This window comes from Rhinatrema bivittatum, chromosome 2 (genome assembly GCF_901001135.1).
Source record: "Rhinatrema bivittatum chromosome 2, aRhiBiv1.1, whole genome shotgun sequence".
Classification (NCBI taxonomy): domain Eukaryota; kingdom Metazoa; phylum Chordata; class Amphibia; order Gymnophiona; family Rhinatrematidae; genus Rhinatrema; species Rhinatrema bivittatum.
In genome coordinates this window covers 133,335,368-133,360,227 of record NC_042616.1, presented here as the reverse complement: position 1 = coordinate 133,360,227, position 24,860 = coordinate 133,335,368, and the positions used below count along the sequence as shown (strand labels likewise).

At 47.7% G+C, this 24,860-nt stretch overlaps 1 protein-coding gene across 1 annotated transcript in view; it reads right to left on the bottom strand.

The window, feature by feature from the left end:
- The window catches only part of ARMC4 (armadillo repeat containing 4), an 890,525-nt gene that overhangs the window by 499,450 nt on the left and 366,215 nt on the right, over window positions 1-24,860 (bottom strand). Inside the window, exon 11 of the mRNA XM_029588639.1 lies at window positions 1,608-1,754. Within this exon, the coding sequence (XP_029444499.1) occupies window positions 1,608-1,754 (147 nt within the window). The remainder of the gene's footprint in view (window positions 1-1,607; window positions 1,755-24,860) is intronic.

Genomic DNA, 24,860 nt, shown 5'->3' with positions numbered 1-24,860 from the left:
CCCCACCCCTCAAAAGCTTACCCCACATATAGGAGAAGTCTTCTAGGGTCAGAAGTGATCCCCCTCACTCCTTATTCAAGAGCACCACCTTTGAAAATGTTGTCAGCTGACCCAATGCATTCTTTTGTAAGAAGTGCATGCGGTCAGCCGGTACCATTTTTCTAAGATGGTCCTGGCGGGGCAGGAGTAAATAAGGATTGCTCCTACCCTCAGAAGATCGCCCAATCTATGGAGTTAGCCTTGAAAGAGGACAGATGGATTAGGGGCCCTAAATTACGGCTTCTTTTTATTTTGGAGACAAAAAGGGGAATTTAATGGGCAGAGCTTAATAAAGAACTGTTTGCTTATTTTTGCATACTTACAGCCTGCAAAAGTATCAGGGGTTGAGGGGTGTCAACAAGGACCACCAAGGATTTTTTAAAACATACAGTGGGGAGGAGATTCAGACAAGCCATATAGCCCATTTAACAATCTTACAAACCCATTGATCTTGGGCCACCATACACATTACCATAGCAGGGGACACACACAGTTCCCAACAATGGCAATGTACAAAATATTTCTCACAAAGGTTTGCTAATGAGTTGAGATGCTAATGAGCTAATTAGCATCCCTATCAAACTTTTACAAAAATGGGCCTCTTACCCATGGAAAATAAAACAGCCTAGTGCAATGGTCCTTAAGAAAAATACCAGAATTTTGGAGTGATAGACGAAGCATAAAACACAAAGAAATATGTATGCTGAAAAAGGCTAAAAGCAGGAGAAAAATATGTCGAGTCACTGCACACAAAAACAATTAAAAAGGCCTGTGATACCCTTGGAGCGGTCTAGGACTGTGATAGGCCGGAGAACAGACCAGGCTGGAATCTGGTCTGCTTTTCAACAGTTTATTTACAGAATTGTATAAGAGATCAGAAGAAAATGTATGCTTACCTCAGCAGACTGACAAGCAAAAGAAAATGTCCAAAACAGATACAGCATTTGATTACAGCTTCCTTCATCTTCCTGGGGCCTCTGTCTCTCTCTCAGGGCCTCACCTTTTTATCCCTTGGCTCAGGGAAACACTCCCACCTGAGGATCCCTTTCCTGTCTATCTTAAGGTGGACCGGGCCAAATAGCTGGAACTGGTCCTTTAAGGTAGTCTGAGGCTTTCTGTCATGTACCCTATCACTGGGCCACATACGGCAGCACCATGCTGTAAATTCTGCAAATGCCCAAAAAAGCCTTCTAAGATTTTCCAGAGCTTTCCACATTGGTGCCATCAGATTATATGACTCCATTTGTAGGGCCAATTCATCCTGCTTTTCAATGGAGAATGTAAAATGTACCTTTGTAACTCCCCATATAACTTCTCCAATCCTACAAACAGACATATATTCGTTGAGGTCACACAGAAAATCCATACTTCTGAAATCAGTGGAGGTGCCATAGGTTTATTAGAGAAGTCCTATCAACTGGCAAGGGGCATTATATTTACAAAAAAAATGCATCACAGTTCTTTAATCTTTGGATTATATTCACTTATCATAATAAAACACATTTTTTAGTGCAGGAAAAAAAGTCATAAAATAAAAAAAATTCTTATACTGAAATAAAACTACTCACCTTGCATTTGATTTCTTCAGTATCAAGCAAGTTAATGAGCACATCAAGGCCCCCAACATCTCTGATTGCCAACTGACACGTTTCCTGAGCCAAGTTGAAATCTTTCATGGAGCACAATGCAATTATAGTAGCAGTTTGATTACCACCCTAAAACAATAATCAATATCTCATTAAGAAAAAAACTCCCATATTGCAACAGAATTTATATTTTATTCTTGGTTTAGTGGCACAAATGGAAAAATGAGAATGCAGGAAAGTGTGTATTTCATTTATTATCAGTCAGTTCCATTAAAGTTAAGGTTGTAAAAGAAAGGACAATAAAAATGTATCTCTGCCTAGGGTCACTAGAAAGAAATATTGGTGAAGAGCTATTCTTCCTGCAAATGGATTTCATAGAGGGGCGGATTTTCATACTCCGCGAATAGGCCTACTTTTGTTTGCGCTCCAGGCGCAAACAAAAGTACGCTGGATTTTAGTAGATACGCGCGGAGCCGCGCGTATCTGCTAAAAACCTGGATCGGCGCGTGCAAGGCTATCGATTTTGTATAGCCGGCGCGCGCCGAGCCGCGCAGCCTACCCCCGTTCCCTCCGAGGCCGCTCCGAAATCGGAGCGGCCTCGGAGGGAACTTCCTTTTGCCCTCCCCTCACCTTCCCCTCCCTTCCCCTACCTAACCCACCCACCCGGCCCTGTCTAAGCCCCCCCCTTACAATCCCCGCGCGTCAGCGGGCCTCCTGCGCGCCGGGACGCGACCTGGGGGCGGGTCCGGAGGGTGCGGCCACGCCCCCGGGCCACCCCGGGCCGTAGCCACGCCCCCGGGCCCGCCCCCGGAACGCTCCCGACACGCCCCGAAAATGCCGCGCGGTTCGGGCCCGCCCCCGAAACGCCCCCCGACACGCCCCTTCCGAAAACCCCGGGACTTACGCGAGTCCCGGGGCTCTGCGCGCGCCGGTAGGCCTATGTAAAATAGGCTTACCGGCGAGCAGGGCTCTGAAAATCCACCCCAGAGTGTATAGAGCTGTGTGCAAACATTGCTCTGCAGGATGCAAGGCTTTTTTTTTTCTTTCCTTCCTTAAAATGATGGGCTGGATGGGGGTTAAATAGTGTGTCAGCACAAGGCACAGGGGAGTTGTTGAGTAGACTGTAAAGGCTGAAGATGTAGGGGAGAGTCATGGGATTCCTAACTCAGGATTCCACCTAGGTAGAGGAATGGAGAGTGAGTTTAGTATGTGTTAGCTACTTGCAGCCTCCTAGGAGTGAGGTGGTGGTGTGGCTAAGGAATTTTTGGTCAAGATCACTGAGAGCCATTCAGAGGACCTAAAGCTCTAAGGAGAAGATTTTTTGATCCTGCGGGGGAAGCCAAAAGTGAAAGTAGAGAGAAGAGTTATAGGTATAAGGAAGGGTTATCATGAGGACCTTGGGATTAAAGGCTAGGACCTTGAATTAAAATCTGAGAGGAATTCTCCTTTTTGGACACTGAACTGTACTACATCTGTGACTATTTTTCTATTTCAACCTGCTTCTTCAAGATTTTGTCTCTTTTGCCTGGACTTTATCCTGATAATTTTGTTTTGACTTTAATATTTTATTTAGACTCTTTAATAAATGTATTTTCTTTGAAACTACATTTTGAGGTGTGCACCCTTGTTCTGTGTTAGGTCTCCCCTTGGGTCTTCCAGATTTTTCTGGAAGATTCAAAGGGAGAGGGTCACATGTAAGAACAGGGTTACATTTCTGGCACATGAACACGGACCCAAAGGGGAGTGAAGATTTTTTGGTCTCACCTCATTTGAGTGTTTTCCAATGAAATTGCCACATTTTTCTATTTTTTGGACTTTTTTGCAAGGTTTTCCTTATTGCAGTGAAAAGCAAGTTTGCTTACCATAAACGGTGTTTCTGTAGATAGCAGGATGAATTAGCCATGCTGTCATGGGAACTGTCTATCAGGGCCCGGGAGGCGGAGCTTCTTAAGCAGAGGTTAAGGTTTTGTTTCCTCTGCGGCTGCGCATGTGTTCCCGCACAGGAAAGTAACAGATTCTCCTCAGTCTGTAATTAAGCTTAGGTGTACGCCTAGAAGAAAAATTGGTCGACTAACAGGGAGGAGGGTGGGTTAGCATGGCTAATTCATCCTGCTATCTATGGAAACACCGTTTACAGTAAGCAATAGGGATGTGAATCGTTTTAGGACGATTAAAATTATCGTCCGATAATTTTAATATCGTCTTAAACCGTTATGGATCACAATACAATAGAGATTCTAACGATTTATCGTTATAAATCGTTAGAATCGTGAGCCGGCACACTAAAACCCCCTAAAACCCACCCCCGACCCTTTAAATTAAATCCCCCACCCTCCCGAACCCCCCCCCCAATGACTTAAATAACCTGCGGGTCCAGCGGCGGTCCGGAACGGCAGCGGTCCGGAACGGGCTCCTGCTACTGAATCTTGTTGTCTTCAGCCGGCGCCATTTTCCAAAATGGCGCCGAAAAATGGCGGCGGCCATAGATGAACACGATTGGACGGCAGGAGGTCCTTCCGGACCCCCGCTGGACTTTTGGCAAGTCTTGTGGGGGTCAGGAGGCCCCCCCCCCAAGCTGGCCAAAAGTTCCTGGAGGTCCAGCGGGGGTCAGGGAGTGATTTCCCGCCGCGAATCGTTTTCGTACGGAAAATGGCGCCGGCAGGAGATCGACTGCAGGAGGTCGTTCAGCGAGGGTTCCGGCGCCTCGCTGAACGACCTCCTGCAGTCGATCTCCTGCCGGCGCCATTTTCCGTACGAAAACGATTCGCGGCGGGAAATCGCTCCCTGACCCCCGCTGGACCTCCAGGAACTTTTGGCCAGCTTGGGGGGGGCCTCCTGACCCCCACAAGACTTGCCAAAAGTCCAGCGGGGGTCCGGAAGGACCTCCTGCCGTCCAATCGTGTTCGTCTATGGCCGCCGCCATTTTTCGGCGCCATTTTGGAAAATGGCGCCGGCTGAAGACAACAAGATTCAGTAGCAGGAGCCCGTTCCGGACCGCTGCCGTTCCGGACCGCCGCTGGACCCGCAGGTTATTTAAGTCATTTGGGGGGGGGGTTCGGGAGGGTGGGGGATTTAATTTAAAGGGTCGGGGGTGGGTTTTAGGGGGTTTTAATGTGCCGGTTTTGCGATTTTACGTTTTTTTGATTTTTCACAATTTTTCACGATTTTTCACGATATTTTACCCCCCCAAACGGCAACAATACGATTCCCTCCCCCTCCCAGCCGAAATCGATCGTTAAGACGATCGAGGACACGATTCACATTCCTAGTAAGCAAACTTGCTTTTTCCTGTCGATAGCAGGGCTGAATTAGCCATGCTGTCATAGGAATCCAAAGCTCCTGATCATGCTGTCGTACTTGAGTCATTCATGTGCGTGATCCGAAGAAGTGGTAGTCGACCCTTTGTTTCACTGTGTAAGTCTTCTGTCCTCCTTTATATTTATTTATTTATTTTTAAGAGGATAAGGACTGCAGTACAGCTCGACCTAACCTCCTCGGATCAGTTATTGATTGTTGGTCTAAGCAATAATGAGAAGTGAATGTGTGAACAGATGAGCACCGATGTCTGGAGATGTCTACCGATGTCTGCAGATGTCTACCGATGAAATGTGGCAGAGATGTGCTATGGATGTTGCCATAGCTCTAACTTGATGAGCGTTTGGAAAAGAAGGTAGATTTAGATTTTGCTTGTCATAACAAAATTTTATACATTGCACTATCCAACTAGATATGGTTCGTTTGGTCACTGGAAGTGCTGGTGCGTTAGGGTTAAAGGAAACAGAAAGTTGAGAAGCCCGTTGAGCAGATTGCGTTCTATCTTTGTAGTACGCTAATGCACGTTTGCAGTCAAGTGTGTGAAGCATACGCTCTCTGTCGTTCGAATGAGGCTTGGGAAAGAATGTTGGTAATTCTAAAGTTTGATTTAAATGGAAATGCGATATTACCTTTGGAAGGAAAATTGGATGAGTGAGCAGAAACGAGGAAGCTGAGCGTTCACTTCTGTCACAAAGAGATCTATTGTTGGGATCCCCCAATGGTGAAATAGATCTTGAGCCACGTTTGGGTTGAGAGTCCATTTGTGAGGATAAAACACTCGACTTAATCTGTCCGCTCTGGAATTGGCAATTCCTGGCAACTATGTTGCGACCGTCGCTGCCCGACGTCTCCATTCCGCCCACCTTACCTCTTTGGCGACTCCCTCTTTGGTTGATGGAAGTTTGGCTGCCGTGGCGTCATTTTGCCAACCTCCTCTGGCATCCCCGGACCAGCCAGACGCTGCCTTCCGCCATGTTCTCCTGAGGCCTAAGGGCGTGCGTGCGTGGCGCAGCCCCGACTCAAGTACCAGCTGTGATGCGAACCTCAGGGGCGTCCCCCTGAGATGACGTCATCATCACCAGATATTTAAGGTCTCTTGTTTTGCTAGCTAATCGAGTTAGCAAAGGGTTTCCTACCTAGCTGCCTTCAGGTATTGCTGTGGATGGGATTCGCTCTCTGCTTACCTTGCTACTCTGCCTCCTCAGACTTTACCAGGGATACCCACTCCTCGGGGGCCTCGCTCTCTCTCTCTTGCTTTTCAGGTTGCAGTCTAGAACCGGTACTCGCTCCTCGAGGGCCCACGTTCCTGGACCTGCTACTGAATATAACTTCTGCCAGGAAGTCACCGCTGCCTACAATCCCAGTGAGTTACCATCTCTCTCTCAGAGCTTTCCCTGGAACCAGGTACTCGCTCCTCAAGGGCCTACTTCTTTCCAGCTCCTGGGCTGTTCCAAGAGACTATTGTGTGAGTGTTACCATCAAGGTTCTGTTCCTGAACTCTGCATTCTCTGCCTACTCACTATCTCAGTTTCTCTACAGCTCAGCCATCCTAGGATTGCTGTTCCAGTGCCTGAGGGACTACAGCCCAGCTGGGCTCTTCCAGCTCACTACTGCCACCTCTGGTGGTTCTCAAAAACAGTTTAATAAAAGAACTAGTATGTGTCTGTCTCCCAACTCTGCGCCTGACCTGTGGTCCCTTTCGGGATCTTCCCCTGTGGGCATGGTCATCTGCCACTGACCCAAGGATCCACCCACAATTATCACAAATAATAACAGATTGCTAAGTCCATGGATCCGGCATAGCTCAATGCCTTGCAGGCCATAACGGGTCTGGCCCGACGCACTGCGGAGCAGCAAGACGCCTTGTAGAAACTTACTTCAGCGTTCCATCAGCTACACACACAGAAGGTTCAAGGCACAGCTTCCAACCATGAAGGTCAGTTACAGGAGGTAACGTTAAAGACTACTGTACCACTGGCGGCTCCAATCCGTTTTCCCAAAGAAATCCAGAAGACCCAGGGGTTTTTAAACCAGTGCTGCATGCATTTTACCTTACAGCCATCTTTATTTCCTACGGCTCTCTCCAATACTACCTACATCCTTTCCTACTTGGATGGTAGGGTCTTGTCTTGGGCATCTACCTTATGGGAATGCAAGGACCCCATTTTGCAGGACATAGAAGGATTTATGGACTTATTTAAATCCATTTTCGATGATCCTGCCCGAACTGCTGTCGCCGGTTGCTTTGGTTGAATTGAAGCAAGGCAACAGATCACTGGCTGAATTTGCCATAGAGTTCAAAACTCTTGCAGAAGAAATCTGCTGGAACCCCAAATGTCTCAAGACTCTCGTCTTCAGAGGCCTGGATAACCGTTTAAAGGACGAGCTGGCTGCTCGCGAAACACCTGACTCGCTGGACGAATTACTAGCCTTGGCCACTCGGATTGATCACCGGCTCCGGGACAAGGTAAAGGAACTCCGGCCTAAGGTGTTACCTGGGTTGAAACAGGCTAGTGCTATACCTGCACCTCGGATGGTTCCAGTAATCTCTTCTGCTGATAAAGATGAACCGATCCAACTTGGTCATGGACTTTTGACTTCCAAAGAGAGAAAACTTCGGAAGAGGCAGGGCCTTTGCATGTACTGTGGTCAGCCTGGCCACGATGTCTCTACATGCTCCATTCGTCCAGAAAACGGACGGGCCTAAGTCCTGCAGGAGGACTGTTCTTAGGCCTTACTACGCCCTCTTCTCCACTCTCTCTCCCAGTCTCCTTGACCTATGGACCAGTCACAGTTTAGACTCCTGCCCTGGTGGATTCAGGGGCAGGAGGCAACTTCATTCTCAGACATCTAGTGGAATACTTGAGGATTCCCCTCATCAAGTTGAAAGATCCACTACTGTTATCCTCCATTCATGGAGAGCCCTTACCGGGCGACATGACTTGCCAAACCGTACCAGTTACTCTCCGCATTGGAGCTCTCCATACGGAATCGCTCTCCTTCTTTGTACTGGAAAGGGCCATGCACCCTATCGTCCTGGGGTTACCCTGGTGCAAGTGCACCAACCCCAATTTGACTGGGCATCCTTCGGGGATGTATTTTCCAAAGAAGCAGCTGATATTCTTCCTCCACATAGGTCCTATGACTGTGTCATCAGACTGAAGCCCAATGCTGAGCCACCGAAAGGACGGGTGTACCCTCTCAGCCATTGAGAATAAAGCAATGTCAGAATTAATTGAAGAAAATCTCCAAAAGGGCTTTATCCGACAATCAAAGTCGCCAGCCTGCGCAAGCTTTTTCTTTGTGGGGAAGAAAGCAAATTTGCTTACCGTAAACGGTGTTTCCGTAGATAGCAGGATGAATTAGCCATGCTGTCATGGGATCTGTCAATCAGGTCCGGGAGGTGGAGCTTGTCAAACCAGAGATTAGAGCTTTGCTCTCTGTGGCTGCGTGAGTGTTCCCACGCAGGAAAGTAACGGAATCTCCTCAGTTTGTGATTAAGCTGAAGTGTAGTCAAAGACTAGGTGACTGCCAGAGAGGAGGGTAGGTCAGCATGGCTAATTCATCCTGCTATCTACAGAAACACCGTTTACGATAAGCAAACTTGCTTTTTCCCGTCGATAGCAGGGCTGAATTAGCCATGCTGTCATGGGAGACCCAAGCTCCCGATCATGTTGTTTATGATATACATATTTGTACATGATCTTTGACAGTGTGGCAGTCACCTTGGATAGGAGAATAGAGATTGCAGGATTGCTTGCCCTATCTTCGCATCAGTGGCTGCTTGTTGATCAAGGCAGTAGTGAGATGTGAAGGTATGAAGCGATGACCATGTAGCTGCCTTGTAAATGTCTATAGGTTGCACATTCTTTAGGTGTGCCAATGAGGCTGCTACTGCTCTGACTTGGTAAGCTTTAGGCTGAGAATGTAGTTGTAGTTTCTGTTTGTCGTAACAGAATTTGATGCACTGCGCTATCCAGCTGGAGATGGTGCGTTTAGCCACTGATAATCCAGGTGACTTTGGATCAAAGGAGACAAAGAGTTGAGAAACACGGGAGTCTGAGTTTGACCTTTCTTTGTAGTATGCTAAGGCTTTTTTACAATCTAGTGTGTGCAATAGTTTCCCCCCATCATTTGCATGAGGTTTAGGGAAAAAGGTGGGTAATTCCATGATTTGATTGAGATGGAATTGAGAAACCATTTTTGGTAGGAAGGATGGGTGAGTTCGGAGAACTACCTTTTGGTGATGAAATTGCAAATATGGAGAATAATGGACCAAGGCCTGTAATTCACTAACTCTTCGTGCCGATGTTACTGCAACCAGGAATACAACTTTCCAAGTGAGGTATTTAATATGTGCCAAGTCCATGGGTTCAAACGGGAAAAGCATGAGCTGTTCCAGACCTATGTTGAGGTTCCATGGAACTGGAGGCTTACAGATCAGAGGATGAAGGTGAGTTAACCCCTTGATGAAATGAGATAGTAAGGGGTGATTGGATATAGGAATATTGTTAACTGGCCTGTGATATGACCCTATGGCGCTGAGATGAACTCTGATGGATGATGTTGCTAGACCAGCTGCGTAGTGTATGAAGATAGTCTATAAGTAGCTCCAGTGAGCAATCCAATGGTGGTACACCTTTGGAAATGCACCAGGTAGAGTAACATTTCCATTTATAGCTATAATTTTTCCTCGTTGAGAGTTTCCTGGATTCTAACAAAATGAATTGTGCCGAAGTGGAAACTCCTTGTTCTGTTAAAAGGAGCCTCTCAATCTCCACGCTGTTAAGTGGAGAGATGAGTGTAGCAGGTGTAGAAGCGTCCCTTGATCTTGGCATAGAAGATCTTGGTGATTCGGTAACCAAATTGGATCCATGATGGATAGTTGGAGAAGGAAACTGTACCATGGCTGCCTCGGCCAGGCCGGGGCGATTAGTATCAGTTGAGCTTTGTCTGCTATGCACTTTTGAATTGTCCTTGTTATGAGTGATGGGAGGAAAGGCGTACAGGAGGCCTTTCCTCCCATCTTGAGCGATCCTGAATTGGCTTGGTCTTATCGAGCAGAATTTGGGAACTTGAGCATTGATCTCCGTTGCAAAGAGATCTATCGAAGGTGTCCCCCACTGCATGAATATGTCTTGGGCTATTTCTGTATTGAGTGCCCATTCGTGAGGTTGAAAGATGCGGCTTAGCCTGTCCGCTCTTGTATTTGCCATGCCTGGCAGGTAAGTTGCGTGCAGATATATGCAATTTCTGTGAGCGTGTTCGAATATTTGCAGGGTTTCCTTGCAAAGGGACCATGAACCGGACGCTCCTTGCTTGTTAGTGTAAAACATTGCCACTTGATTGTCCGTGTAGATCATGACCCTGCGGCCCTTCAGATGGTCTTGGAACACTTGTAATGCATTGCGAATTGCTCTGAGTTCCAATAAATTTATTTACAGGTTTTGCTCCAAGATTGTACATAACCCTTGTGTTTCGTAAATCTCGAGGTGTGCACCCCAGCCCTTGCGAGACGCATCTGTGGTTAAGACTGCGTTGTGGGGAGGGGAACTGAACAATGCTCCCTTGGACAGGGTGGAGTCCAGAAGCCACCATGTTATGTCCTCCCTCATTTCAGAGGTCAACGATATCTTCTGTGTCAATTGTTGCGAGTGTTGTTTCCATTGATGTTTCAAACCCCATTGCAGGCGTCTCATGTGTAGCCTGGTGTTGGGAACCATGAAAATAGCCGCCACCATGTGGCCTAGGACTACTAAAACTTGTCTCGCTGAAGGTCTCTGAGTATTTATTTATTTTATTTAAAAACTTTTCTATACCGTCGTTTACTTATGCACCATCACAACGGTTTATATTTAGGCACAAAATAGGTTTGGTTTGCTTTCTAAGTTATCCATGGGGTGCCAATATTTTACGATTACATAGTTCATAATATACTCTAAGGGGTAGATTTTAAAAGAAGCGCGATCAGCCTACTTTTGCTTGCGCATCAGACTCAAGCAAAAGTACGCTGGATTTTAGTAGATACGCGCGGAGCCGCGCGTATCCACTAAAATCCTGGATCGGCGCGCGCAAGGCTATCGATTTTGTATAGCCTGCGTGCGCCGAGCCGCGCTGCCTCCCCCCGTTCCCTCCAAGGCCGCTCCGAAATCGGAGCGGCCTCGGAGGGAACTTTCCTTTGCCCTCCCCTCACCTTACCCTCCCTTCCCCTACCTAACCCACCCGCCCGGCCCTGTCTAAACCCCCCCCTTACCTTTGTCGGGGGATTTACGCCTCCCAGAGGGAGGCGTAAATCCCCGCGCGCCAGCGGGCCTCCTGCGCGCCGGGCCGCGACCTGGGGGCGGGTACGGAGGGCACGGCCACGCCCCCGGGCCGTAGCCACGCCCCCGTACCCGCCCCCAAAACGCTTCCGACACGCCCCCGAAACGCCGCGACGACCGGGCCCGCCCCCGACACGCCCCCGACACGCCCCCCTCCGAGAACCCCGGGACTTACGCGAGTCCCGGGGCTCTGCGCGCGCCGGGAGGCCTATGTAAAATAGGCTTCCCGGCGCGCAGGGCCCTGCTCGCGTAAATCCGCCCAGTTTTGGGCGGATTTACGCGAGCAGGGCTCTGAAAATCCGCCCCTAAATGAGAAGTGTGTTTGAGATACTGTGTATATGATACTGTGGTAATCATATGTGATAACTGTTTTAATTTAAAATTTAATTATGGTATGGTTCAATCCATGTAGAAGGTGACGGAAGTTTGATATTCTGTCGTTTGGTAGGCATGCCCGGTTGCAAGTGGTGTCCAGGCATGCTCCTATGAATTGTAGGTGTTGTATCGGTTGTAGGTCTGATTTCTGAAAATTGATCACCAATCCTAATTCCTGCAAGCATTGTATCACCCGATGGAGGTGATCGAGTAAGATGTTTGGAGCTGGGGCGATTATGAGCCAATCGTCCAGATATGGAAAGATGGTTATACCTTGTTGTCTGAGATGAGCCACCACCACAAACATGCATTTGGTGAAAACCCTGGGTGCAGCCGATAGTCCAAAAGGGAGAACTTTGTACTGGTAGTGTTGATGTCTGTAGCGAAAGCATAGGTAATGCCACGAGGATGGATGGATTGGAATGTGTGTGCAAGCATCCTTCAGATCGATGGAACACATCCAATCGTTGGTTTGAATCAGAGGAAGGATTAATTTCAACGATACCATCTTGAATTTCTCTTTGGTGAGAAATGTGTTTAATTCCCTTAGGTCTAGTATGGGACGAAGGCCACCCGACTTCTTGGGTATGGGGAAGTATGGGGAATAAAATCCTACTGACTGGGTCCCCGGGGAAATTTGTCGAATTGCTTGTTTGCGAAGCAAAGCAATTTCCTCACCCAGTTGTGGTTGGAAGCTGTGAATCTTGAGAGTGGAAAGATGAGGTAATATGGGTTTTGTGAAAAACTGGAGTTGGTAACTGTGCCGTACTATCTCCAAAACCCATTGATCGGATGTTATCCTCTCCCAAGCTACCAGGCAAGAATGAATCCTGCCGGGTGGTGCTTGATGCTGTGATGGTGGCTGGGTAACTAAAAAGATGGAGTCGATTTTACTGCAGTAGTCGGCTGTTGTGCCTGCTGTCTCTGGTTACGTGCTTTACCTCTACGTTGGTTGGAGGTATTCTGTTGTGGAGCAGGACACTGGTAAGAAGGGTATGTCTGTGTATGAAAGGACTGGTAAGACCTGAAAGGTCTCCTGGCATATGATTGCCTACGAGTAGATCCCATATAACGATGCGTAGTCGAATAGTGAGGTTGTGATGTTAATGATTGTACTGCTAGAGCTTCCTCCTTCTGTTTACCTACTGTATCCTGGAATCATTCTCTGAACAGGTTATCTTCTGTACATGGGATGTTTGTTAGTTTCTCGTGTAGATCTTCACGTATCGAACTTGAACGTAACCATGCTAGTCTTTGGGCTGCAATGGCTGTTGCAGATGCCCTGGAGGATGTTTCATATGCTTCATAGATCGACCTCAAAAGGTGTCGAGAACACTCTTCCATGTCATGAAGAGGCGGAGGTATCTGATCCGCAAAGACAACATACCTTTTATAGCTTGTATGCACTCATATAGATAGTGTACCATGTAGAATTGATGGTGCATAATTTGGGCATTCAACATTGAATTATGGTATATTTTCCTGCCAAACTCATCAAAATATTTGTTGTCTTTGCCTGGAGAGTATGAGGAATGCGACTTCGTTTTCTTAAATCTTTGCATCACCGACTTTACTACAATTGAAGCATGAGGTAATTGTGGTATAGGGTATGGTGATGTTTTCCTCATATGGAATTTTATATCCATATTCCTGGAAACCGCTGAGATTGCATAAGGTGTTTCCCAGGATTTCTGTAATACGGAATGTAGGAGTTCTTGTGGTGGAAGAGATGTTGGTTCTCCTGGAGTATCGAAAATCTTTAGGAGACCAAGGGTTTCTGATCTAGGGTCTGTATCTTTTTGGACCTTTAGATGCAGTATTGTACCCAATTTTTCCAGAAATTTTGGGTATGTAAGGTCTTCCGGAGGGGAATACAGCTCCTGAGGTTGTTCCTGCGGATCCGATGGGAATCCCGTAGATGATGATGGGGATGTTTGCGGTGAAGGAGAATCAAAAGATGTATCCTGTTTATAATTTGGTGAAGTTGGTCGGTTCACTATGGGAGATGTTGTAGATTCCACCGACGTTTCTCTAGCAGTCTGTGTCTTATGTTCCGGAGAACTGACAGAGGCCAGATTAGACATTTTGAATGCTGACTGAAGTGTTTCATAAAATCCTGCTAAGGATTGGGATAGTTGATAAAATGCCTCTTTTGTATGAGGGGGCATTATTGTACGATTATCTAGTTCTTGTGACTCACATGCTGTAAGTTGCATTGGAGTGGTTTGAGGTAAAGTACTAGATCAGGGGTCGGGAACCTTTTGGCTGAGAGAGCCATGAACGCCACATATTTTAAAATGTAATTCCGTGAGAGCCATACTAACTACAACCCCCCACCCTCCTGACCGCCCCCCCCCCCCCCCCCAAGACCTGCCAAAAGTCCCTGGCGGTCCAGGGCTTGCAGACAAATCTTTAATAACAAAGTAAAAATCTAACAAACCCCTCCACCCTCCTGACGCCCCCCAAGACCTCAAATTAATTTACTACAACCCCCCAGATGCAGCCATCAAAAGAGCCACATCTGGCTCGCGAGCCATGGTTCCTGACCCCTGTACTAGATACTTTATGGTCTTTCTGTTTCTTTTCACAGATGTCCATCGAATCCTCTGAAGCTGTAGAAGCAGTAGAGGAAGCCACTTGTATTATCTCTCTGTGGGAGAAAGTATTTGAAGTTGGCACATGAGATGATTTAGAAGTCGAAGGGCTTACTTCCCATGTTGCACTCCTCTTTGCCCACTTTTCGTTGTGGGAGTGCCGAGAGTGCTTATGATAATAGTGTGATGACGAGTCTGTATGACTTTTACGTGAAGACGGTGAGCGCTTTCTATGTTTTATTGTAAACTCTGTCGAAGTAGCTCTCGAATAGGTGGAGTAAGACCTCTGTGAATGTCCATGTCGTCGCTTTAACCCATGTTGTATTACATGAGATGGGTGTTCTAATGTTTTGTGCGCCAATTTGGACTTGTGTGCAGATCTAGACTTGTGCGCATATCTTTTTGGCTCCATGCGCACAAGAGTTATCGGCGCCGATGTCTCCGGCACCATGCACGTAGATGTCTCCGGCGCCATGCACGCAGAAGTCTTCAGCGCCATGTGCGCCGCAGTCTTGTGCGCCGATACTTCTTCAGGCGCAGAAGTCGTTGTTTTATGCGCATAAGGCATCTTAGGTGCAGAAGTTTTAGGCACCGAGATTTTTGTCACCACTGTCTCCTGTGCCGGCGATTCTGGCTCTATGGATTGTTTAGGATCCAATGGCCTTTGCCGGCTCGCCAAGTCCTTACCTCCAAAATTAGAGGACTGAGGATCCCATGATGATGCCCTCTTTGTTGAGGGAGCAGGTAAGATAGTGGGGCCAGGTGACAAATGAGCCTCCGATGGATTTGGTGAGGCAAAAATTTCCTGAAGCCTATAGGCCCGTTATTTCAGGGCTCTCGGAGACATCCTTGAACAAAACTCACAATACTCACGATTGTGATTCTGGCCCCAGGCATCGGTAACATCGGTCATGGCCATCCGTGACCGACATTACCTTGCCGCAATTAAAGGGTTTAAACCCTGATTTTGACATAATGCTGAGGAGAAGAACAGCTCCGCGTGTGATCCCGCGCGCAGAAAGAACAGACTGAGGAGATTCTGTTACTTTCCTGCGCGGGAACACAAGTGCAGCCACAGAGAGAAAAGCTCTAATCTCTGCTTTGACAAGCTCCGCCTCCCGGACCTGATTGACAGATCTCATGACAGCATGGCTAATTCAGCCCTGCTAATGACGGTACCCTACGTCCATGTATCGATTACTGAGGTCTAAATGAAATCACGATCAAAGACCGTTACCCCTTGCCGTTAATCTCAGAGCTGTTTGACCAACTGCAAGGGGCCAAGATATTTTCAAAGCATGACCTGAAGGGGACCTACAACCTCATTCACATTTGGAGCGGCAATGAATGGAAAACGGCCTTCAACACGCGAGATGGCCACTTTGAGTATCTAGTAATGCCATTCAGGTTGTGCAATGCACCCGCCATTTTCCAAAATATGATGAACAACATCTTGCGGGACCTGCTGTACAAGAATGTTGTGTTCTACCTGGACGACATACTAATCTTCTCCCAGGATTTGGACACCCACATTGCAGATGTCAAGCAAGTACTCCACCGTCTTCGCGAACACCGGCTGTACTCCAAACTTTGTGAATTTCACAAAGACTCAGTGCCTTTTCTAGGCTACATCGTGTCAAAAGAAGGCTTCCAAATGGACCCTCACCAACTTGAAAGTATCAAGAATTGGGCCCAACCTACCAGCCTGAAGGCTTTAAGGAGATTCTTGGGGTTCACCAACTATCATCGAAGCTTTATAAAGAACTATTCTTCTTTAACAGTACCCTTGACTGCGATGACCTGCAAGGGTGCCAACGCTTCAAAATGGTCAGCGGAGTCCATTTCCGCATTCGAGAAATTGAAGACTGCCTTCTCCACAGAACCGTGCTTGCAGCATCCAGACCCCAATAAGCCCTTTATCGTCGAAACTGATGCTTCAGATGTGGGTGTAGGGGCTGTGTTGAGCCAAACAGGAGACTCAAAACCCTTACGTCCCTGTTCCTTCTTCTCACGAAGATTTTCTCCAGCCAAGAAAAACTATGGGATTGGCGATAAAGAACTCTTGGCAATAAAGCTTGCATTCGAGGAATGGCGGCCTTGGCTCAAAGGCGCTCAACATCAAATACCGTATTCACGGATCATAAAAATCTAGAGTATCTCCACCACGCACAACGTCTGAATTACAGATAGGCCAGATGGTCCTTATTTTTTAATTGTTTCGATTTTATGTTGAAGTACTGCCCTCGAGATAGAAACACCAGAGCAGTCGCTGTCCCGCTCCTTTCTTTCAGAGGATGTGCCTGATGAGTCACAACACATAATTGACCCGAAGAAGATCCTCTTGGCATCCAATCAGTCTGTACCCGCTGGTAAAACTATCGTTCCTAAAAGTCTTAGGAAGAAAGTGCTCTTTTGGGCGCACAATTCCAAACTGGCTGGCCATCCTGGCCAACGCCGTATCCTGCTCAAAATACAGAAGCTGTATTGGTGGCCTATCATCAAAAAGGATACCTATTCCTACGTGGCATCCTGCACCAACTGTGCTAATAACAAACCCACTTCTGGACAACCTTGGGGTCAGATGCAACCACTGCCAGTTCCGGAACGGCCCTGATCGCACATCGCTACTGACTTTGTAGTCTATTTACCTACTTCCGGAGGAATGAATACCATCTGGGTGACAGTGGATCGATTTAGCAAGATGGCATACTTTGTGGCGCTCCCTGGCATACTTCAGCCTTGGAGCTTGTAAAGCTCTTCATAAAACACACATTCCGCCTCCATGGACTACCTTCTCACATCGTATCCAACCGTGGGTCCCAATTCACGGCACGATTCTGGAGGGCCTTGTGCAAATTGTTTGACATCTCTCTAGACTACACCTCAGCCTATCATCCACAGTCGAATGGCCAGACGGAATGGATGAATCGAACAATGAAGCAGTTTATTCAAGCTTATGTCACGTCCCGACAGAATAACTGGGCCAAATTGCTTCCATGGGCTGAATTCGAGATGAACTCTCATCCAGCAACATCTACTGGATTGTCACCTTTTGAAGTGGTTTTTGGACGTTCCCCAACACCGCGACTTCCACTGAAGCTCTCAGTGACGTCCCCAGCAGCACAATCCACTACTGATGATATCCATAATCTGTGGGTTCAGACAAAGGACATGCTAATCAAAGCAAGTGACTGTGCTAGGAAGTACTACGATGCGCACCATTTGCAAGCTCCAGTCTTCAAGCCAGAAGACAAGGTCTGGTTGTCAACCAAGCACCTCAGACTTAAACTACCCTCCTCTCGGTTTGCTCCTCGCTAGGTGGGACCATACCCAGGCCTTCAACGTATTGGCAAAGTCACCTACCGTCTGAAGCTACCACCTGGTCTCAACATCCATAATGCTTTCCATGTTTCACTTCTGAAACTGCTCATACTCAGCTAATTTACTTCCAAATCTCAAGACCCACCTGTCATCAATGCAGAAGACGACTTAGAGTTCAAAGTCGAAGAAATTCTGGATGTTCGAAAAAGAGGCAATACTTTTGAATACCTTCTATCATGGGAAGGTTTCGGCCCCGGAGAAAACTCTTGGGAGCCTCAGGCCAATATTCTGGCAAAGAGATGCTTCGTCAGTTCCACATCGCGCATCCTTCAAAACCCAAGCCTGGTACCCGAAGAGGAGATCGCCCTTTGAAGGTGGGCACTGTTGCAACCGTCGCTGCCCGACATCTCCATTCTGCCCACCTTACCTCTTTGGTGACTCCCTCTTTGGTTGATGGAAGTTTGGCTGCCACGGTGTCATTTTGCCGAACTCCGGCGTCCCCGGCTAGATGCTGCCTTCCGCCATGTTCTCCTGAGGCCTAGGGGCACGCGCGCGGTGCGGCCCCGACTCAAGTACCAGCTGTGGCGCAACCTCAGGGGTGTCCCCCTGAGATGACATCATGATCACCAGATATTTAAGGTCTCTTGTTTTGCTAGCTAATCAAATTAGCAAAGGGTTTCCTACCTAGCTGCCTCCAGGTATCACTGTGGATGGGATTCACTCTCCGCTTACCTTGCTACTCTGCCTCCTCGGATTTTACCAGGGATACCCACTCCTCGGGGGCCTCGCTCTCTCTCTTGCTTTTCAGGTCGCAGTCTGGAACCGGTACTCGCTCCTCGAGGGCCCACGTTCCCAGAACTGCTACTGAATATAACTTCTGCCAGGAAGTCACCGCTGCCTACAACCCCAGTGAGTTACCAACTCTCTCTCAGAGCTTTCCCTGGAACCAGGTACTCGCTCCTCGAGGGCCTACTTCTTTCCAGCTCCTGGGCTGTTCCAAGAGACTATTGTGTGAGTGTTACCATCAAGGTTCTGTTCCTGAACTCTGCATTCTCTGCCTACTTACTATCTCAGTTTCTCTACAGCTCAGCCATCCTGGGATCGCTGTTCCAGTGCCTGAGGGACTACAGCCCAGCCGGGCTCTTCCAGCTCACTACTGCCACCTCTGGTGGTTCTCTAAAACAGTTTAATAAAAGAACTAGTGTGTGTCTGTCTCCCAACTCTGATCCTGACCGGTGGTCCCTCTCGGGATCTTCCCCCGTGGGCATGATCATCTGTCACCGGCCCAAGGATCCACCCACAATTATCACAAATAATAACAGTTGCCTGCAGATGAATGGAATGTTGATGTGCTATTTGGAAGATCAGCAGGGCTTCCTGGCACAGGGACTACGATCCGGACCCTCCTTGTTTATTTATGTAAAACATTGCCACTTGATTGTCCGTGTAGACCATCACTCTGCAACCCCGCAGACGGGACTGGAACGCTTTGAGAGCATTTCGGATCGCTCAAAATTCCATTTATTTATTTATTTAACATTTTAAATACCGAAATTCAGGTAGCAAAAGTTACATATCAATTCGGTTTACATTATAACATTAAACAAGCAAGACAGAGTGCAATTACATCGAACAGGAGGATAAACTTGGATCAAGTAACTGGGGATTAAAGAAACAAGAAGCTACAATAATGGTGGTAAAGAGTTCCATTGCGCGGGGCCTGCTGTGGATAGAGTGCGTTTCTTTAATGAGGAATTGATGGTTGGGGCGAGGAGACTATCTTTATAGGCTGTTCTCACCGGTCTGGAGGGTATATGTGGCTGCAGAGGGGTATTGAGTTCCAGAGGAATGAGCTTGTATATAGATTTATGTATGATTGTTAGTACTTTGTAGGAGATTCTGAACTTGATTGGGAGCCAGTGTAGGTTTTTCAAGATGGGGGTAATATGATTCTTTTGTTAGATTTAGTTAGAATCCTGGCTGAAGTGTTTTGGAGCATTTGTAATGGTTTTATTGTGTTGGTTGGGAGGCCAAGTAGGAGGGAGTTACAGAAGTCAATCTTTGAAAAAATTATTGCTTGGAGAACTGCCCGGTAGTCTTGGAAATGGAGGAGCGGTCTGAGTCGTTTCAGAACTTGCAATTTATAGAATCCGTCCTTAGTGGAATTATTAATGAATCTCTTAAGGTTTAGTTGATTGTCCATGATTACTCCAAGGTTTCTAACTTGATTCCAATAGATTTATTTGCAAGTGCTGTTCGTATGGGGACCATAGACCTTGTGTTTCCAGAAGGTCCAAATGCGCTCCCCATCCCTTGCGAGATGCATCCGTGGTTAGGACTGCATTGTGAGGAGGTGGATTGAACCATGCTCCTTTGGAGAGTGTGGATTTCTTGAGCCACCAGCTGATGTCAGTTGCCATCTCCGAGGTGAGTAATAGGCGTTTAGTCAATGGTTGCGAGTATTGATTCCACTGATGCTTCAACCCCCACTGTAGAAGACGCATGTGAAGCCTGGTATTGGGAACAGTGAAGATGGCTGCTGCCATATGACCCAATACTCTCAGGATCTGTCTTGCCGTCGGTTTGTGTGTGCGGAAAAGCATCTGTAGTAGGCGACACATTTCGAGTTTTCTGTCTTCCGGTAGGAATGCTCTGTTGCATATAGTGTCTAGTCGAGCACCAATGAATTGTAGAATTTGAGTTGGTTTCAAGTTTGATTTGTGGTAATTGATTATCAGTCCCAGATCGTTCAGGTATTCTATCAATTGTTGAAGTAGCTCTATTAACTTCTGTGGGTTCGAAGCTACTATGAGCCAATCGTCCAAATATGGAAAGATTGTCATTCCTTTCTGATGTAAGTGAGCCACCACTTCTACCATAAACTTGGTGAAGACTCTGGGTGCCGCCGAGAGTCCAAAGGGGAGAACTTTGTATTGGTAATATTGCTGCTTGTATTGAAAATAGAGGTACTGCCACGAAGACAGATGGATGGGAATATGTGTATAAGCATCCTTCAAGTCTATTGAGCACATCCAATCGTTTGGTTGTAGAAGGGGAAGAATGGACTTGAGGGACACAATTTCGAATTTCTCTTTGATTAGATACTTGTTTAAGTCCCGGAGATCTAGGATTGGATGGAGTCCTCCCAATTTCTTTGGAATGAGGAAATACGGGGAATAAAACCCTGTGTTCAGGGTTGTCTGTGGGATAACTTGTATTGCTTGTTGTTGCAGAAGTATGGAGACCTCTTGTCCGAGATGAGGATGATACTTTTGTAGTGACCAATGTTGTAAATGAGGGAGGAGGGGTTTCATTGTAAATTGGAGTTCATATCCCTGTTTCACTACATCGAGAACCCACCGGTCTGAAGTGATCGCTTCCCACACAGGCAGGCGTTGTGGAAGTCTGCCCGGGGGTGCTCGATGTAGTAGTGGTGACTGCCTCTTCAAAAAGATTGTGTGGACTTTATCGTGGCTACCGGCTGTTGTGTCTGTTGTCTCTGGGTCCGTGGCTTTCCCCTCCTATTTTGTGATTGTTGTTGTTGATTCTGTGGTCTTTGATACTGTGGGTATGAAGGTTGCCGATAAGGTTGAAAAGAACGATTCGGCCATCTAGCAAAGGGTTGGCGCCGATTGTTGCCAAAGTATCAACGTGAAGAGGAAAATGAAAATGGTGTCGTCAGCGACTATACTGCTACAGCCTGCTCCTTTAGCTGGGTGACAGTAGCCTGGAATCTTTCCCCAAACAGATTGTCCCCAGTGCAGGGCAAATTAGTGAGCTTGTCGTGAAGGTCTTCCCTAATAGCATTAGCTCTATGCCATGCTAACTGTCGAGCTGCAAGCCCCGTAGCTGACGCTCTCAAAGAATTTTCAAAGCCTTCATAAACTGCCCGTAGTAGGTCTCGGGAGCATTCCTCCATGTCCTGGAGAGGCTGTGGAGTCAGTTGTGCCATAGAGGAAAACAGACCTTTAATCGCTTGGATGCATTCATACATGTATTGTATCATGTAGAACTGGTGAATGTGTATTCGCGCCCCCAGCACGGAGTTTTGGTAGATTTTCCATCCAAACTCATTTAGTGTACGATTATCTTTTCCCGGAGGATAAGAGGTGTTTGTCTTTGATCTCTTGGAACGCTGCATAGCCGATTCCACCACTATGGATGTATGTGGAAGTTGCGGCACAGTATAGTAAGATGCTTTCGGCATACAGAACTTCAAATCGGTCTTCCGTGACACTGCAGAAATGGTTTGTGGGGTTTCCCACGGTTTTTGAAGGACAGTGTCTAGTACCTCTTGTGGAGGTAGTGAAGCCGGCTCCCCTGGAGTATCAAAGATCTTCAGAAGACCAAGTGTTTCAGACCTTGGGTCAGGTAGCTTCTGAACCTCTAAGTGGAGGATGGTTCCAAGTTTAACCAAAAACTTAGGAAAGGATAAATCTTCAGGAGGAGAGTAAGGTTCCTGTGGTTGATCCGGTGGATCTGAAGGATATCCTGTCGAGGAAGGGGAAGCCCCCGGTGATGGATGTTCCTGAACAGGCGCGTCATGGATCGATAGTTTTGGTGAAGGCTCTGGTTATATAGGGTTTTCTTCCTGTCCTTGTGTTTCAGGAGAACTAGGTGAGGAAGCATCTGGTAACTGAAAAGAGGATTGAAGGGAGTCAAAAATCCCTGATAGAACCTCAGATAAATGAGAGAAAGCCTGTTTCGCAGATGAAGGCATTCTTGGACGTGGAACCACAGCTGGAGGGGCTGGGGTGTCATCTAAATCAGGCACGAAGGGTAGTTTGTTTGACCCTGGAATCTCGTCTCTATGATCCCTTGTTGCCGCTTTTGCGGGTGGTTGAAGGATATCTTCATACCACGGGCGTACAGAAATCTGTGCAGATGAGCGTGAGAACGAAAAAGAGGTTGTCTGGGAAGAAGAAATCCTGACTACATCCCTTTCTGAGCCCGAGGATTGTTTCGAGGTTCTTGCATGGAGCGATGAAGTAGACGTCAAAACCTCTCTGTCAGATGTACGACCTCTTCTATGCAAGTGTAGATGGTCATGACCTCTCCTGGAGGACTCATGTTTTTTATGGGTCCGTGATGTCTCGTGTCTCTTCCGTGAGGAGTCAGATCTACGAGTATGCGTCGGCGTCGATTCCAGAGATGTTGTGTCTGGAAGAATGCCTCTGCTAACGCTTATGCGTCGACTTTTGCACCTGTGGTGTTGGATGTGGAGCCAATGGCGTCGGTGTATGCGCCGGTTGCTTCAGAGTCGGCTTCGACGGCGTCGGAGCTACTTGCATTGGAGTCGGAGGCAGTTGCGAAAGGGTCGGCGTCAGCTGTAGTACTCTTGGCGCCGGCTGCTCTGGTCTCGATGCACCATGCGCCGATGTCGACGCAGGTGGTGTCTGTTTCGGCGCAGGCTGCTCCGGTCTCAACGCAGGTTGCGTCGGCTTCGTGTGATGCGTCGAAACATGTGCTTTGCGTGTCGACTTTGATGACTTATGCGTCGAGTATTCCTGGCGTCGTTTTCGGGCGCACCTGTCCCGGCAGCCCAGATCCCTGGGAGCCGCTTGGGGTCGGGTGCGGTGCAAACTCCGATCTCCTCTCTTTCCCTTAGACTCTCCAGGCCTGGAGAGTTTTGAATCTAACGACGACACTCTTCTAGCGGGTTGGGCTGTTATTTTAGATGGCCCCAGTGAGGAATGGGATTCGGAGGGGGGGGGCATACGAGCCACCTATTACCCGCTGAATTTCTTGGATCTTCTGGGCCCTCTGATGTCGGGCCCTCGGAGACATCCGGCCGCAGTTTTCACAGTCGGCCTGGATGTGCTCTGGCCCGAGGCAACGATAACAATGATCATGTCCGTCTGTCACGAACATGATCCTACCACATGGGTAAGGCTTAAAGCTGGAGGGACGACTCTGTTTTTTCGACATTTCTCTGAGGAGAGGTGAGCTCCGCGTGCCATCCCGCATTTGGAAAGAAACAGACTGAGGAGAATCTGTTACTTTCCTGCGCTGGAACACATGCGCAGCCACAGAGGAAACAAAACCTTAACCTCTGCTTAAGAAGCTCCGCCTCCCGGGCCCTGATAGACAGTTCCCATGACAGCATGGATAATTCAGCCCTGCTAGCGATGGGAAAATTTCAAGATAGCTACCGTTTCCAAGGATGGGAGGCTCTTACAGTGTCACATGGAGCCAACGTGTTCACCCTCATGGAGTAAGCACACCAAATGAGGTGACATCAGATCGTGTGGTCCACAAGGGGCAATTATCACATCAGTGTACAGAGAAGAGATGATGTAGAAGGACCCTGGAAATCGGCACCATCTTGTCAGGGTATGAGTGCGGAATTAAGAAGAGAGTTGGAGCCTGGCACACAAACTATTTCTGCAGTAAATTGGTTTGTAATCAGAAAGGATTTAATGGTCACCATAACCTAATGGATGAAGGGGCACATCTGGCTGGCCATCGAGAGTGGAACAAAGGTGGGCCACATTAAATCTTCCGGGTCCATCGTGTACAAGACCTCAAGACCTATCATACTTGCCAGAAGCATCTCTACGAGCCCAAATTTCAATCTGGGTTGGTGTTGCTGTCGGCTTTTGGGTCCCTGACAGGGTTGCGTGAAGCACTGCTGGAATATGCTGGTGTGGTACCAGAAGGGAACAGTAGTGCCGGATCTGGAGAAGAAATGGTCCACTTGCGACTGAGCATGGTAGTGGATACATCTGAGTCATCCAGCATAGTGGGATGAGCAATAATGAAGGGGTTACCTGAACCCTCTATCCCTGAAAATTCATGAATTGGGCAAGGACTGTTATGGATATGGTGATGGTGATAGTTTTTGTACAGGAGGAGACTGGAGTAAGCCTGCTCCAGAGGAAAAGAGGTGAGGGCCTTGGGAGCCCCTACGATCCCTATAGGAATTTGCCACAGCCCAGGGTGAGAGCCCCAGTCGAGGTCAGGGTTGGGGCTTGGGCTCTGCAGCAGGTCTATGAAGAGACTTTGGAAGTGGTGAGAGAACCTACACCAACCTGGGCTGAGCAAGTGGATGCATGGGAGGCCCAGAGTACTTGAGTTTCTGATATGACCTAGGTAGCCAGTAGCTGCCTCCAAGCCATTCAAAAGCATCCTCATTTGGGGCTACCCAAGCTTGAGAAGATGCAAGACTACATGAACCTTGAGATTGGTACATTAGTTAAAGCATCTCATCAGGCTGGTCTATTGCCAGTCTCGAACATGATCCGGTTATAGCTTCTGTGGTTCTTTCAGTGGATGACAACCTGGGTGGCCATAGGGAAGAGTACTTGGGG